Raw genomic sequence first — 16,615 nt, 5'->3', positions numbered from 1 at the left:
TGGACTAACTGCTGCCGCCCGTTTGGAGGTGCAACAGCGCCCTCTGTCGGCAGAGCCTTACACAATGCAGTAAGGCTTCAAGGAAATCTGTATTGCTTTCAAACACTAACTTTGGTATAAATCATCTTTTCTCATTTAATATTATCCCTTCTAAGTCAAAGTGTACATATAGACATGATATACTTATCTATCCTCTTGTGTGTTTTGCTTGGGGAAGTAATTTCTTGTCATGTCCATGTGGCACCTTTTCACATCAATGAGAAATGAATGCCTTTTATTAATTTACTAACCCATTGACTTTAATTACCCAAGGATAAGATTTCTCCTGGTTCATTCTCCCTTCACACAATTGCATTTACCCTGTTCCACCCAGACTGAAACAACCCCAGATGGTCACTGATCCACCCCCATGTTTCACTGTAGGGGCAAACAGTCTGGCTTGTAGGATTCTCCAGGCTTCCTCCTAACCAGTAAGTTGGCTGGAGTGGGCATCAACTGAAAATTGGATTCATCCCTGAAGAGAACCTTAGCCCAATCATCAACAGTCACATCCTTGTGATCCCCAGCAAAGAGTAACTGGGCTTTCCTCTGCCTTTCATTGATGAAGGGCTTCTTCTGTACCCTGTGTGACTTCAGACCAGCTTCAAGAAGTCGGTTTCGGATCTTCCTTGCCGATCAAGTCACACTTCTCCACAGTGCCCACTCATTTTTAAGGTCTCTAGAGGTCTGATGATGATTCCTGACAGGCATTATGTGAGAGCTGACAGCTTCTGAGTTGTGCTACAGCTTGAATGTAAGCAGTAAACTACTCTAGGCCTTTGCATGTGCAGTGCTGCTAATGACATGAAATGTCCTCTTATATACCCTGAGAATACAGTTAAGCTTAACCATGTCAAATAGGACATGAAGTATTATGCAATCAGCTGCATTTTTTGTTGTGTTCATTGTATTCTTCAGGGAATACCTTTAGTGGTACCAGGCATTAAAATGAACAAGAAATTGAAGAAAACAAGGGTGGTCTAATAATTTTTTCCATAACTGTATATATATCAAGTGAGACAGATACCAAACACTGCACATCATCACAAACACATCACCCAAATCATGAAGCATGGCAGTGGTACCATCATGATGTTACAATGCTTCTTGAAAACATGCCCATTGAGGCTTCTAAAGGTAGAAGGGAAATGGATCCAGTAAAGTACAAGGAAATCTTGGAAGATAAGCTGATGGAGTCTACAAGAGAACTGCAACTTGGGGAGAAGATTTGTTTCCCAGCAAGATAATGACCCAGAGCACACAGCCAATTACCAAGTTTCTTATTTCTGAACCTATTAACAAACTAGCGTTCTTCATATTCCCTCAGACTGCATCTTACTGTAGCTCTTATTTTCCCCACTGTGTTCATTTCTGCTATTTAATAGTGACAGTAATGTACATTAACTTTAACAGTATATAGAATGGACAACACAGGCAAAACATTCAGGAATAAATAAAATAAAATAAAATAAAATTCTTTATCTGCAGTTAATCCTCAGCCATCTTCCCGGTGATCCTGTAGGCCTCCGTTGGTCCCTGCTCTCCACATGCCAGCTGTGTTTCTTGGCTTTCTGGTTTCTCTGTCATATCTGCAAAGCATTCGTAGACAAACAGCGCTTGTGAAGGAACACGTCTGACATATTGACAAAGCAAACATGTCTCGTCATGTGTTTGGAGAGCTAACTAAACAGTAGAATTGTTCCACACCTGTGTGTTGACTGTCTATCGACTTGTTTCTGTTGTGCTTGTGTGAGGGAGCATAGAGGAAGATGATGGTGAAGACGTACAGGTTCCACATGCCGTAGATCCCTGTGAGAAAAGCACTGTGGACTTGGAGAGTGTAGTCTCCCCACTGCCAGTGACCTTCACTGACCTGATGGGAAAAAAGGGAATTTATGGAGTTACAATATTAGCTCAAACATGCTAAAACAATTAGCAATCAGTTATAACTTCTGTTCATCATTAGACAATTGATACTTACCTGATTTAGGATGAAGAAGATGACTGTCATCGCTGCACATGTGAGAGTTACTAGCATTAAAAACTTAAACCGGAAGATTATACCCTGCCAAAACCAGCAAGAGTGGAAATCAATTTTAATCGATTTCATACTGATATTTTCGAAAATTTTACGCTTTTTATTTGCAACTTTGATCTTAAATGAAACTAATCAAACCTTATAGCGAAGCCTCCTCGCCTCTGGCATTGCAGGAAGTTGCTGCACTTTCCCACCGATATTCCTGAACACACAGCACACCATACGACACAGCGAGAAGAAATAAAGACAAACTGAAATAGCTGCCACAATAATGAATGTAAGCTGTGGTGACAGTTAAGGAAAGAGCTTGTTTACCACCGAGTTAGTGGCACACGTCAAAGTCACTTTTAATAATTCTGAATAAATTTATTAAGGATACTGCAACATTTGTTCCAAAGTTTGATCCCCACACACTGTAGAAAGGATTGCTCAAATGAACCCCCCTATATGAGAGAAAAAACAAATTACTATTCCAAAAAGACAAACAAAGATAAAACAGAGACATGCAAGCCCTTGAAAAAATTATTTACCTCTCACTCAGGTCAAATATGAGGAGAACAGATGAGCCAAACACCACAAGCCCAACTTGCCACCAGTATGCTGAGAGCCTGTTCCTCTGACTTTGGTCCTGAAGGATTTGTTGTTGACAGAACGAGCGTCAACTGGGCAGAAAAGTGCAGAGAAAAGTACAGCTGAGAACAAAAATGAGACCTAACCATGAGGTGTTCACCGCAGAAGATGATCCAGAAACAGAAGAGTGCAGAATAGAAGGCTCCCTGCTGGGCGTCTTCAAACAGCAGCATCCATGTCCACTCAAACCCCAGAGACAGCCACTCCACTGGCAAGTTCAGGAAGGTCATTGAGATGCCCAGAGCAAAAATCACCCTAAACAAAGCAAATACATTCAAAAAACAGCCAAACTATTAATGGAAGCACTTAAATCTGCTCTTAAAAGACAAATAACTCATTTTGCTTTGCTGCTGGCAAAATAATGACATAGTTCTAGGCAATCATGCACTCACGCAGGTTCCATTTCCTCTCTACACCTCTTAAAAGTATGTCAGAAGGTTTACCTGTGGCTTTAAGTCCTCACTAAGAGGCTAAATGGCCTTGGGACGCACTCAAATGTAAGAACAACAGAGCTATGTTGTATAACTTCACTCTGCCTTTCAAAAAAAGATATCAGTGTGTTCAGCCTGTAAAAACATCTCCAACGCTGTACAGATACAGGATTCTGAGATGGCCCAAACTGTTAATAATTAAATTACTGTGAAATAAATCAGTTTTTTAACCATTTTAACCTGCCAGTGTATTTGAATGGCATGCAATCTTTCAAAAAATTTTTAAAATCCACCATTTATCAGGGCCAGAAACAGCAAAAATATAAATTGCAGAATTTCCGATGGTTCTTGAACTATTATGTAATCATACATTGTAATGATGTATAGTTCAGTTATAGTTAAGCTAAGCTGAAAGTCATATTTCATCAAACTCACCCTATTTTACAAGTCTCATGTTTTAAATTAACTGGAAAAATATATATTTATTAAAAGTGTTGTACATTTTGATTCCTGGCTTTCAAATATTTTTGTAAAACAAATGAGAAGGAAGATTTTTGTTTGTTTGTTTTTCTTTTTTTAAAAATGCAAAAGAGTTTGGTTTTGTAAGCACACTTCTTCCTTACTGGGACATACTTCTCTAAAAGGACTGGGGGTCTTGCCATGATGCTAATCCTGTGCCAGTACCAGGCTGTTGCCACAAATATCCAGGGAGTGAACACCGTTTTCATGCTCATCCACACTTTGGTGAAGCCTCCGTTCTGGTGGATGCCCTGAGAGAAGAGGGACACCAAATGTTGTGACAAATGCAGCCTCTGGAACATACAATGAACGTTAAAATGTCAGTGCTAAACTCACCACTACATGGATGTCTTTTATTTCTCCAATGCCAACATTCACCGTGTCGTTCACTGGCAAACGCAGGTTAATTAAAAAATATTTGTGCACCACATTTCCCATTTCCATTAATGGTACGGGGTCACAGTGATAAAAGCGGCCTTCATTTTCATATGTCTGCAAAAGCATGGCAGTTACTAAGCAGACTAATAAATGCGATTAGAGTTATATTTGCATGTATTAAATGTAGAGCTGCACAATACATTAGCATCTATATTGCAATGTGTACAACATTTACAGCACAGGACGTGTACTGTGAAGTAATTCACTTAAACTCATCATGCTACAACCTGTTTTGCTTGTTGATACAAAAACAAAACTAACAGTTCTCATGATCAGTGTTTAATGTACAAGAGAAATCTGACAGAATTCTCATATTGCAAAATGCAGCACAGAAAAGCTAAATATCACAATGTCAGCTTTTCCCAGTATCACGCACGCTCACCTTAGGGACTGCAAATGTGCACTTGAGCGGCCTTTGCTCCACTGAGTGAAACTTTGTGATCCACTCGGACTTCAAATCATCCCTGTATGCCAGACGAGCATCAATAGTGACGATAACATCATCCTCTGCACAAACAGGAAAATAATAGTTTCATAGACCTCTATCCTAAAGACAAAAAACAACAGGGAATACAATTACATGTACATCTCAGACACACCTCTTACCGATCTGATTGATCATTTTGAACGCAATGTCAAACTGCAGAACAGCCAGCATGTACTGAAACCAGGGGCTCATCTCCTTGTTGGGTAGAGGTACGTGCACAGCAAAAACAATGTCATTGGCATCCAGCATTTTTGCCAAAGGTTCGTCAAAACTGTGGACCTGCTGACACCGGTTTGAACCCCACGGCATGAGCCAGACGCGTGTCCTGTGACGGTTAATGCATTTGGTGGCCAAATAGCGGATGGCGCTGGTGGGACTGGGAGCTAAGGCAAATAATATATCAGAGTAGTAGTATTAGAGTAAAGCTGGCAAAAAGCCGTTTTTAGCACACTTCCAGCAGGATTACACTTTAGTACTAACACTTGCAAAGAAATTTAAGGTATACAATGTCTACTTACCAATCAATGCTCCAACCAAGATGGAAAAAACTTGGAAAATAAGAATAAAGAAACCAAATAAAACCAATTTTTTACTACTCATGTTCTCTATGATTGCTCCTGCCATTTCTAAAAGATAATAGGAGGGGAAATGACAAGGTAAGTGCTCCTCTGCAGCTGGTTGACCTGCGCACAGACATCTGACTGTCCTGAGGCGAACATCAAGACATCATGGTAAAACAACACATGTGCAGAAGGGGGTGGGAAGAGACTACAGAACAAGTGTCTACAAAACGTGATTCCTTTATTGCTTAAAGAATACAACTTTGTAGTATAGGCAAGTGAATGTGTATCACAACTAGGTTACTTGTCTTTACACTGAGGATTGACCACAGTCACAATGCAAATGTTTGATACTTCACCCTGGGAGAAGGGAAATAACAAATTCTGCCTGGATATCAAAGCATCTTACAAAGTTATAGGTTAATATTCCTCAACATTAGTTACACTGATCTGGAGTCAGCAATGACAATCACAGTAGCACCTACACCTTTAAAAAACACAAACTCTGGGCTGTTAGTCTGTCATCTATCTTTGGTTCTATGAGACAAAAATATTCAGTTTCTCAAAGGTGTAGCTAATTACCAATACTGTAGGTGGTTCAAGGTAGATGGAAAAAGCAACAGAAAGTATCTGAATGAGCTAAAATTAAACAAAATATCCATTTATTTCTCTACTTAACAGAACAAATTCAATATTTCACAACCCCTCAAATGATCCACTGTTGAACAAATATACTAACAGGGGGTTAAAGAAATCCCTCTCTGTAAAAATGACCATCGAACACCAAGAAAAGAGGAATCAGATGCTCTGGAGTCATTCAAGAGCAGCTCTCATAAACCACTGAATGTGATCTAGCACTACAGAAGACATAAACAAGCTATCTGGGGCAGTACCCGAAGGTGCAAAAACTTGCTGCATTAGCACTGAAATTCCCCGACGTGTGCCAAACACGATCTGCCCTTGGTGTGTCCACAACGTATCCAGAAATCTACAAATTACTCACAACAGAATATCAACACATAGTTAAACAGAAGCAACTAAAAAAAGGGGGAGAAGATGAGATTAATCAAAAACTTCAATAACAGTCTTTCAATCCAAATAATTTTCAGGTACTGGTAGCTGAACATGTGGCTATCTTGAATTCCCCCTTCATGTTTCTCTTCACTGTCCATTCCAAATGTGCATTTCCCATGTTTCACTGATGTATACCAGCAGTCAAACATGTCTTGTGTCTCTGCCGATGACAGCACTGGGAGATTCGAGCGCCAACACTGTCCCAGGAAGGGATTCGGACAAGTTGAACGGTGTCCTGGGATCACATGTCATCATCTTCGTCTTCATCCTGAGAGGAACCAGCTTGCTGGGCGGCGCTGGCAGATGCTGCTGCCATCTGTGCCTGCTGGGCGGCCTGCTGCATCTGCAACCACTCCTGCTGAGCGAGCTCCGCCTGCTGCTGTCGCGCCTGCAGAAACACAGAAAAGAGAGATATGAGACAAGGGAAGCGAATGAAGAGTTTAATAGTCAATTAGAGAGGATCATGAGGGCGATTTGATGTCTAATCAGAACTCAACTATCATAGTATGTTTAAATCATGCACATATTTCTTTGGAAAAGTTAAATTTGAATTTGTGACAGTAGCAAAAGGTGTCCCACAGGGTTTAATCCTGAGGTCTGGACTGTTAACATTTATTATAAATGACATTGTCTCATCTGAATCTGGTACACCTTTATGTGGACAACACAGTGCTTTGCTATAGTGTAGATACTGTGCATTTTGCTGTCAGAGCCCTTCAGCCCTTCTCTGCTGAGGTCGTACTCAGTGAGCATGAATTAGTTCTCAATCCAGATGCAACTAAATATATGATCTTCACCAGTGCCAGAACCATTGCTTATGCCAGTCTGGTCATCTTTAACACGAGTGGCCAAATTATTGAAAGAGTACAAATATCTGGGGATTTGGATCGAGGACACGTTAGCATTTAAATGTCATGTGTCCTAATTTGTGACCAAAGTATGACAAAAAAAAATTGTTTCTTTCACAGGAATAATTCAAATTCTCTATCAGTAGCGGAATATAGTGACATTTTATACGTGCAGTCATCTGCAGCAACACATAAGGCTTTGGATGCTGTTTCTCACTTTGCTTTGAAATTTATTGCTGACAACAATGACAATACGTATCAGTGTGAGCTGAGGTTGGTTGAAACTCCCTCTCTAGAAGATGTGACAGACACTGGGTTTTAGGTATTTTAAGGTCATTACTGTTAGTTACACATTTACATTACCTCACTGTTCTCTTCCAATGTGGACTCTTACCATATAAGCTCAAATGACTGGATTACCTGTCTTTACTGACCATGTAAAATCATATTTTACTCACTGAGCACCTGCATTCTGGTGCAGCCTGCAGAACAATCAAAAGCTGAGACTAATTTGAGTAGTTTGAGTTTTTAATTTTGATTTATTTTATACTATATTATATATTTTCAGCTGTTTTGCCTAAGTTGATTCATTTGTATTTAAATCTTAAAAACCCTGGATAATGTTTTGATTATTTTAACAACTAGAACTGTTTTGCATTTTATCATTTTTATTGTTAAAAGTATATTATCTGTGTTCCTACATCTTTTATTTTCTTACTTGGCTACATTGTAAATTATCCCTATGTACCTCAGTGTATTACACATCTAAATAAATGATGTCATGCATTACACTGTATGTATTGTGCATAAGAAAATGTTCATCATATAGCCTTTTGCAACACATTCCCGACACTGAATTATCTATTTTTTATTGAGATGCTGTGATAAGATTGTAGTGTTGCAGGACTCAAGATTTGAGTTGTTCTCAAGAACACTTTTTGAAGGTCTCATCTCAGAATCTATTACATTTTTACTTTGTATTGTCTGTGGCTCAGACTAAGCAAATTTTTTACTTTCAAGATAACAACTGCAGGGATAACATTAAATTTCCTGTGCATTGTTTGACTGTTCTGGCACCATCATTTTTGAGATTGGATTAAATTTTTTGTTTGTTCGTTTCAATGTGAAACTAAAAACTTGACTCATTTCTAATTGGAAATGTTTGTTTCTCCCCACACCCCTTCTCATGCACTCCAACAAAGTGAATTTGGGAGACAGGAGAAGAAGCTGTAGCTGTCTGGGAGGAGATGTCAGTTGCATCTTTTGTAATAAAATGCTGCTGCCTAAACCACAAAGAGATCATTTGCAAAACAAGGCGCAACACTTACTGAGACAGCTAGGACCACATCAAACATTTGTTACGTCTTAGAAAGGAAGTAGAAAGAAAAGGTAAGCTATGTGTAAAAGGCACTCTCAATGTTGGCTCAAAAACATAATCATCCTCTACAGCGAAACTCTTCAGAAATATCTTATTGCATCATTTTATTTGAGTTTATTTATTTGAGTGTCATGCAGTGGGGGTTTTACACTGGTCTCACAACTCTCTGGTCTTGGTAATGACTTGGTCTTGGTTTAGATTCTCTTGTCTACAACGCTTTGATAATGATTTATTTAGCAGGACAGCACTGCTCAAAATCAATTAGATGGCTGTTCCATGCATTAGTTGACAGTGTTGTGCATTTATGCGTAATATGCCAAAAGTAATCATGTTTATAGTCTCTAATTCACTCAGAGAGCAGCAACTGAGCTAAGCAAGGTTTGCCTTGAAAATGTCTTGGCTAGATCATAGCATGCAATCTTTTTTAAGCATTAGGCATTGTCTGCAGAACTTAATACAAAACAACCGGAACTACTCACTACTTAAAGCAATGCATCTCATCCTAGATAAGACTTCTACATGCCTGCTTACACAGCTCCTGCACATGGACTACAATGCTTCAACACTGGATTGTTAAGATATGTTCTGCCCGTTTATGATTGTTTTAATTCACAGTAAGGTTCAAAGATGTCACATATATCTAAATATATGCAATTTAAAATGAGAGTGGCATACTCTGGAGGATGCACCAAAAAAAACTGTGTGCAATAATAAATAAAAGCTGCAATAGCGGTGGCTTAGTAACTGTGACAAACTTTACACATTGATGCATGAAGTATGTCAGCACGCACATCTAATATTCTAGACACATATGAAAGCAGAAGCATGCCCCACAGCAGATAACTGTGAAATGTAAAGTCACATTAACCCCCAAGCTCTGTACATTTGTTTGCTGCTTGTGCAGTTGTGAACTTACAAATATAATACAGTGAATCTCATTTCCGAACTCTAACCTGAGTATTCAGTACATGAAGACTTGCAGATTTTGCAACTCGTCTTCATGAATCATACCTTGGCAAACAATTCCTGTTGCTGTCTAAGGAGCTCTTCCTCTGGGATGCCCAGGTTCTCCAACCGAGAGCTGGCCTTCCTCCTCTTCAGGGCAACAGTTTTACATTCCTGCAGGACGTCTTTCACCTCAGTGATGTAAGATGCGAAACCGAGGCTCTCTAGGGCTGTGAGGCGAAAGTGTTATAATTACTTTCTGTGGTTTCAACCCTACAGAGAGACACACCCCTTTACAAGCTGTACTCCCTACTACTTTTAAGAGCAGTACTCACCATTGATGACATGCTCGGGAGATATGGTCTTCTTGTCAGACTTGTTGCATATTTCATTGGCCTCTGAGGATATGAGATGGATGAACTCTGTGCAGCAGTTAACCACAAGCTCCCTGGCGTCGTTGGCCACTCGTACGTTGGGGAGAGTTTCTTTAATCATCTTGTTGATAGCTGCTCTGGGGATGGTGAGGTCGTCGTCGTTTCCAGAGGAAGAAGCCATCGTGGCAGGCAAATGACCACAAACTAAAAAAGAAACTGAAACTCCGGTTCTTCACTGAGCGGTGAAAAAGAGTTACCAGAAATGCCTTCTTGAGTCAGTGGAGTTAATGTACACCATCCAGGTCAAGACAGCGTCAATACTAAATTAAATGTCATGAAGCAATGAGACGTTTCCTCAAATTCAGCCGTTAAGTTAGCTTGCTAACTAAACTAATCGCTAACTGTAGGCGTTACAACAAACGAGGTAGCGTCTCGGCAGACCAGCGCTCTCACGCGGAATGTGACAATTTAAGGTCCAGGACAACACAAAACCGTTAATACCGTGGGGGGAATTCTCAGCTAGCTAGCTATCAAGCTAACAAGTAGCCGTGGTCCCTGCCAAAATGCAGAAGACAAGTGAGAGCGGAGAGCATGGCTAAAGCTAGGCTAACAATGAAGTGCCGCTCGCATATGAAGCGAAATAGTTCGCTTAACCGAGACGACGGACAGGGTAAAACAGCCACAGCACGGCCGGTTGCTCTACCTCGCATCGACAAACGAAACAAACATTTTAAACAAACTCAAAGCAAGTGGGAGTTAATTTATAATTTTGTATTCTGGGCAACATTAGCTCGAATTTGTCCGGATACAACGTCAAACAAAGAGGCGGATTCGGTGTGTCACCAGGAGGGGTTTGAAGTCGCCTAGCTAGTGAGTACCTCCATCTACCGGCCGCTTAGAGAACTACACGTTTCTATTATGGCATGGCTGTCATTTTATATTGTATATCTGTTTCATTAAAACTATGTAAATGAAACAAAACCCAGCTCATAGCTCATTCAGGGAATTCTTGGATCCAATATATTTTTGTGTATCTTTTGTAGTTCTAATCTAATCAGGTCTATCTCCATAATCTCTAAGACTGAAGGGTATAATAGCCTTAAAGAGTCCATGTTATTCCCCTCTCTAACAAGTAAATATAAGTCTCACAAGTCCCTAGAATGTGTATTCAAAGAGTTCCAGCTCAAAATACAGCCTAGACTGTTAATTCTACTATACCTGTATTTATTTACAGAAGTTGAAAAAGACAAGATGTTTTGGTGTCTACATCCCTTTCAGGAAGAGAGCTGAAGGCCCGCTTCTCTCTGTATCCACTGGATGTGTTCCAACATCCATACTATCATACTATATATTATGTCCGAGAAAGATTCAGTATGTCCCAATACACAGTATATCAAATGTAGAATGTCAAAAATACCAGGATGTCCTATTACATCCTGTTAGATTTTGCATTTTGTAAGCCACCATGCTTGTCTGGCCATTCACTCACTTTCTGTTACGTAAATGACTTAATCTTGCAAAACACAGCATTTTTAGTGATTTTTTTTTTATTTTTCATAAAAAAGTAGTTCATAATAGCTGTAATTTCTTAGCGATGTTGTTCATTATTGTCAGGTAAAATTTTATTTTATATGCCTCTAGTATCCCTATATTTAAATAACTTAGGTAACACTATGAAAATATCCATTAGTTGCAGCTACAACAGCTAAATCCTGCTTTTATAATATTTCCATGAATAATAATTATCCAGCTATATGTTTTTTTAAAACAATCATAGGAAAAATCTTTCTGCATTGAGGTGTTTTACATTTGATGCTTAAAGTAGATCGTCCCAATTATACTTACATAAGTATGCAACATTTTAAATGCAGGACTTTTGCCTGTAACAAAGAACATTAACAGTCTTTAATTAGTACTTTTACTTACAGAAAGGATTTTAATACTACCTCCACCACTAGGAGGCTCAGAGTAAAAACAGCTGTAACCCAGATTAGGCCATGTGTAAACAGCTTACATAACCCTGCTTCACAAGCACAATATGTTACTAGAAGAACTAGTTAACAAAGTAATAAATGCCTTTAAAGAACAGCTTTTAAATGTTATATTTAAATGTTTTTAGAAACACAGAAAAGCCCTGAATAAGCCTGTATAACTTTATAATGCTTCCTCTTTTGCATTGGTTTTGCTTACTACTTGAAAATTGTATCTTATGGAGCTTGGAGGCTTACTGATTAAGACAGCTATGGGAAATCAATAGGATGTGATTTAAAACCTGCAGCAGGAGCTTACAGACATGTTAGCACCACTCCTGGCTTTTAATTTTGTTTTTATTTGTTTCAGCTTTAAGCACAAAGATCTTACAGCTAAAAATAAATGAAAGGACAAATGCTAGGAAACTATGCAAGTGAAGTGTGTCCCACAAAAGACAACAACAACAACTCAGTTACTCTTGTCCTTGTCCAAAGTAAAACTCTTTCGACTTCTCCAGCGCAAAAGCTTGAGGAAGTTTAGGCTGGCATTGAAAACTTTGTCGTGTTCAAACACCATTTTGTAAAATGTATCAATTGGAAGGTCGCCGTTGGGGTCGGCGTACTTGAGTGTTGTCATGGGGGTGTAGAGAGTGTTTGTCTGATGACGGAACGGAGGATCCTCCATGGTGATGATCTTGAAAGTATGCTAGGAAGGAAAAACACAGGACAAACCATATTTACAAGCAGCACACACTATAATTTATCTGTGTTGCAGTGTTTGCACAGCAAGTGACGAAGTGAAACGTGTTTGGTGCTGAATAATGCGATACCTCTGCTATGTCTTCAGGTGTCTGGCCAAGGGTTTCAAAGATTTGTTTGTAGTTCTTTAAGTAGATGTTGGTGAACATGTCGGCCGTCACTTTGTCAGCTTTGCTCAGATCAGTCTTCAGGCCTTCATCATAAACCTTCCGCTCAAACTCTGTTATCACTGGACCTGGTTCTATCAGGCTGATGCTGATGGAGGAACAGAAGAGAAACGAAGTGAAAACATAGTCATTGAGGTAATAAATCATATTCAAGATTGAGAATATCTGCATCTGTCCACCACAATAAAAATATAAAAGAAGCAGAGGACGTTTATTTCTAATGTTATTTTCGGTCACAGCAATCACTGCCTCAAACAACCGTATGTCTTTTTTTGTCAGCATTCACTTTACTGATTTGATTGGTGTTTTAATCACTCATGGCTAATGTGTGTAGTATTCCTGTTTTCAGTCAGCTTTAGTAGCATAGCTGAGATGTACAGGATTCTTAAAAATTAACCCAAAACACAGACACATGTTTTGAATGTGCAGAAAGTTTTAAACATGAGCTAATTAAGTCCACTGATATATAAATAAATACAATTTTCATCAATGTCATGATTTACGTTAATGTGGAAATGTGCCACATTTATGCACAATCCAAGCAGTTAGTTCAGTAAACAAAAGGCACAAAAGAGGACAGAAGGATAAATTACACCTGTGTCTGTGTTCCCTCTGCAGGGATCATATTAAAATAAAAGTTGATCTACAGAGGAATAAATATTTCAAAGCTGTATAAAATTCCTCAGAGCCTTACTGCAATATATTCTTCTCTATTCTGCATTTTCAGTAGGTGCTTGAATTTAGTATTTTCCTTTACATAAATAAAGGGATTTTCACCATAAATTGATGCAGGAAAAGCAGAAACTGGTGCGTAAAACCTCACCTGAATGCAAGAACCTAAGTGTTTGTCCTCAAGCAAACCTAATATTACTTATAATAGGCTGTAATTGACCCTCTTAATTCTCCTATCTGAAACCTCCCTGCATAGCTGTTCCTTTTAATATCCAGTTACTGCATGATACTGTGTCAGAACTTGTCTACAGTCTGCATACTTAGAGTGGAATATTTTCCTGTTTATGTTGTAACAGTGGTGGGTGTTGTTGTGCAATGTGGTTCCGCAAATGTTTCAATCACAGGCAAGAGCAGGTTTGCAGGTATTTTCATGTTAGCTGTGAGAAGGAATGACGTTTCCCCACTGATCCCAGCAAAATGAAATGTGCAGGAGTGTCTGTGTACTGCAGCGTAACAGAGTCAGTATCTTACTTCAGATTAAACCTCAGAGCTTGTACTGCTAAGCTCTCACAAAAGCCTTCCACTGCAAACTTGGATGCTGCATAGACATCATTGAATAAAATTCCTGAAACAGAGAAAGACACCGTTAAGACACTGCATCACAAACAAGCATTCTCCTGACTAACCATTGTAGAGGTTCTCACCCTGAATGCCCATGACACTGCTGATGACCACAATATGTCCTTTTTTCCTTCGCTTCATGTCAGGTAGGAGTTCCTTCAGCAGTCGCACAAGCCCAAAGAAGTTGGTGTCCATGACAGTCTTCATCTCATCAATAGACTGACACTCGATGGGTCCAATCAGACCCATCCCAGCGTTACTTACTGTGAGAGAAGGCCCAGAATAGGAAGAAGTGTTATCAGTGTAATTGTGATACATTTAAAAATTATGTATAAATACAAAAAAGACAAATTCCTGAAAAGCTGCATTCATAAAAATCTGCTAAATGGCTTACTGAGGATGTCCACCCTGCGCTCAGGCAGACTGTCCACGCAGGCTTTGATGGAGGCTTCGTCACAAACGTCCAGCTGCTTGATCTCCAGAGTCCTGCCCAGAGTCCGACCTGCTGCCTCAACCAGCGCCTCGCCCTTACTCAAGTTCCTCATGGTGGCATAGACTATAACAGACACAATTAGTCTGAAGCAGCTGGCAGAATAAAAGGCTGACAGAATACACCTGACACTTATTTTTAAAGGGTAAGAGCTCCCATCGCTGCAAAAGAAAAATTTTGACTTTTAGTTTTGTACGTTTTTGCTGCCAAGCCAATACACTGGAGCAATGCTGTAAAAAAGACAACAAAACAAAACAAAAAGCAAAAATAATTTTAAAATATATTTTCTAGCCTTAATTTTACATAAAATTATGTATACATATTTACTGACAGATTTTTTAACCACAATGAAACTTTGTTTATTATGTTTGAAGCAAGGAAAAGCTTTTATTGTTAGTTCTACTCAGGATAATCCTCAGGTCTTGAGGATTGTTTCTTCTATGAAGAGTTGTTCATGACATGAGGTTTGTGGATTAACAAGAGTAACTAGGATGTTTTTCTAGAAAGAGACAATGCTGTTTAGTTAAAAGTGTAACAGGATAAACCTTGAAAATTTGCACATAAAACACATAAAATCTACATTGCTTGGAAAATAAAAAAAATTTCTGCTACCCCACAGAACACCTGTCAATATTCTCTTTATGTTAACACATTTTCACTTACTTGTGATAGTATTATAATACATTTTGTGTGAAATGCTATATTTTTTTTCAAAATAACTGCTGTTAACTTTGAATGAATAGTATCCAAAGTGTTCAAAAGCACCCACCAGTGACTCTGCACTGCAGAAATTGTAATTCAAGTCCAAACATACTGGATATAAACATACTGGCACTTAAAACAACCTAAATTGACTGTCAGTGTAATTAGTAGATTTTAGTTAACAATGTGGCAAGCATTTTAAATCTTAAATTAAAGCTTAAAAAAAGACAAATGCAAAAGAAGCCTAGAAAGACAAAGTTGCTTATTAGGACAAGTGACATTTAGGTGAAAGTCAAAGAATCTTCTTTGAATATCGCAAAGTTTAGGTTTGACAAAAGAGTGTAGAAATGACTGGAATTCAAAGAGCTGCTGAAGTTAATGATTCACTTTTTGAAAAAGCTTCACTAACATTGACAGTGAAACCTGGGAAAACACTACAACATGCTCCCCTTAATATCTCAAAATAATGTTAATAACAACTTTAGATTCACTTAGGATGCATAAAGACTTTAAACTGTGTATTATTATAAGCATAATATGTAAATAACACAATAATCTTCAGTTTTCAGCAAGTCTGTGTTGCTCAGTAGATGATAGAAAGAAAATATAAATGTGAGATAACATTTTAAAAGACCATTCTTTCACAGAAAAGGAAATGTTTGCACCCTCCTCATTTTTCACCTGTTATCCACCTCTAATTATTTTCATATGGACCCTTAATTGTTCAATTATGATTCTCTCTTTTTGAAATATTCTTCAGCAGTCACGATGTGATACGTGTGCAATGCAGAAACCCTAAATATCTGAGCTTTCTGTAAATTCTTGTGATTCTTTCACCTCTGACACAAGCAGGTTCAGTCATGCAACCACAGCAAATTTAGACAAAGCCTTTAAAAACATTTACCCATGAATCTCTTCTTCTCATCTTTTGCGATGCGGGCAGCCAAAGCCAGGCCAATGCCGGAGGAGCAGCCCGTGATGAGTACCACCTTCTGGTTCATTGTGCCCGGTTAGTGTTTGTTGCGGTTCCAGCAGCAGAGAATGAACGAGGACAAAAGAAGGGAGGTAGCAGGGGAATGCGGAGCCACTTTTAAAGCTTGTTCCTTAATCCACAGGTTTGCAACTCAGCAGAAGCCTGTGCACATGGCCTGAAGATTACCATCAAGCATCGCCTACACCTGGTCTTGCAGCGTAGTGAGGATTTAGGCCCATGATAACACGTCCCCTGCAGCAGTGAGTGCAGGATGTGAGCAGCGATGACAGCAAAAGCACATGTTCTTGTTGAAATGACAAATGCAATCAGAAAATGATTGTTTTTTTTTTTAATTCAAAGTCAGAATTCACCCAAAAAATTCTTTCTTCAACCAAGCCTGTAAAAAGGGCCGTTTTTCATAAAGACACATAGAAATAAATTTGTGATTTTTAAAATGCCTCACCTATGAAACATATCCAAAATAATTCCAAGGCCACACT

General features: G+C 38.9%; 3 protein-coding genes across 3 annotated transcripts; all 3 read right to left on the bottom strand.

Moving 5' to 3' along the window:
* Positions 1-116: 116 nt before the first annotated feature.
* Positions 117-5,255, bottom strand: LOC111579949 (protein wntless homolog). The gene is made up of 12 exons (XM_023287486.3): positions 5,101-5,255; positions 4,702-4,965; positions 4,478-4,602; positions 3,994-4,149; positions 3,772-3,908; positions 2,794-2,962; positions 2,608-2,705; positions 2,457-2,520; positions 2,216-2,359; positions 2,021-2,104; positions 1,747-1,912; positions 117-1,628 (listed from the first exon to the last, which is right to left on the bottom strand). Exons 1-12 carry the CDS (start codon positions 5,204-5,206, stop codon positions 1,528-1,530), a joined length of 1,614 nt encoding a protein of 537 aa, XP_023143254.2. The 5' UTR covers positions 5,207-5,255; the 3' UTR covers positions 117-1,527.
* A 111-nt stretch (positions 5,256-5,366) lies between these two features.
* dr1 (down-regulator of transcription 1) lies at positions 5,367-10,590 on the bottom strand. The gene is made up of 3 exons (XM_023287501.3): positions 9,723-10,590; positions 9,454-9,617; positions 5,367-6,604 (listed from the first exon to the last, which is right to left on the bottom strand). Exons 1-3 carry the CDS (start codon positions 9,940-9,942, stop codon positions 6,458-6,460), a joined length of 531 nt encoding a protein of 176 aa, XP_023143269.1. The 5' UTR covers positions 9,943-10,590; the 3' UTR covers positions 5,367-6,457.
* A 1,480-nt stretch (positions 10,591-12,070) lies between these two features.
* Positions 12,071-16,478, bottom strand: zgc:109982 (uncharacterized protein LOC553564 homolog). Its single transcript, XM_023287484.3, has 6 exons — positions 16,047-16,478; positions 14,345-14,506; positions 14,034-14,213; positions 13,861-13,954; positions 12,562-12,745; positions 12,071-12,437 (listed from the first exon to the last, which is right to left on the bottom strand). The coding sequence occupies exons 1-6, from the start codon at positions 16,141-16,143 to the stop codon at positions 12,201-12,203; spliced, it is 954 nt and encodes a 317-aa protein (XP_023143252.1). The 5' UTR covers positions 16,144-16,478; the 3' UTR covers positions 12,071-12,200.
* Positions 16,479-16,615: the final 137 nt, after the last annotated feature.

The sequence above is a fragment of the Amphiprion ocellaris genome, chromosome 2 (assembly GCF_022539595.1).
Source record: "Amphiprion ocellaris isolate individual 3 ecotype Okinawa chromosome 2, ASM2253959v1, whole genome shotgun sequence".
Lineage (NCBI taxonomy): Eukaryota > Metazoa > Chordata > Actinopteri > Pomacentridae > Amphiprion > Amphiprion ocellaris.
Note: the sequence above shows the minus strand (reverse complement) of the source record. Positions and strands in the feature narration are given on the sequence as shown.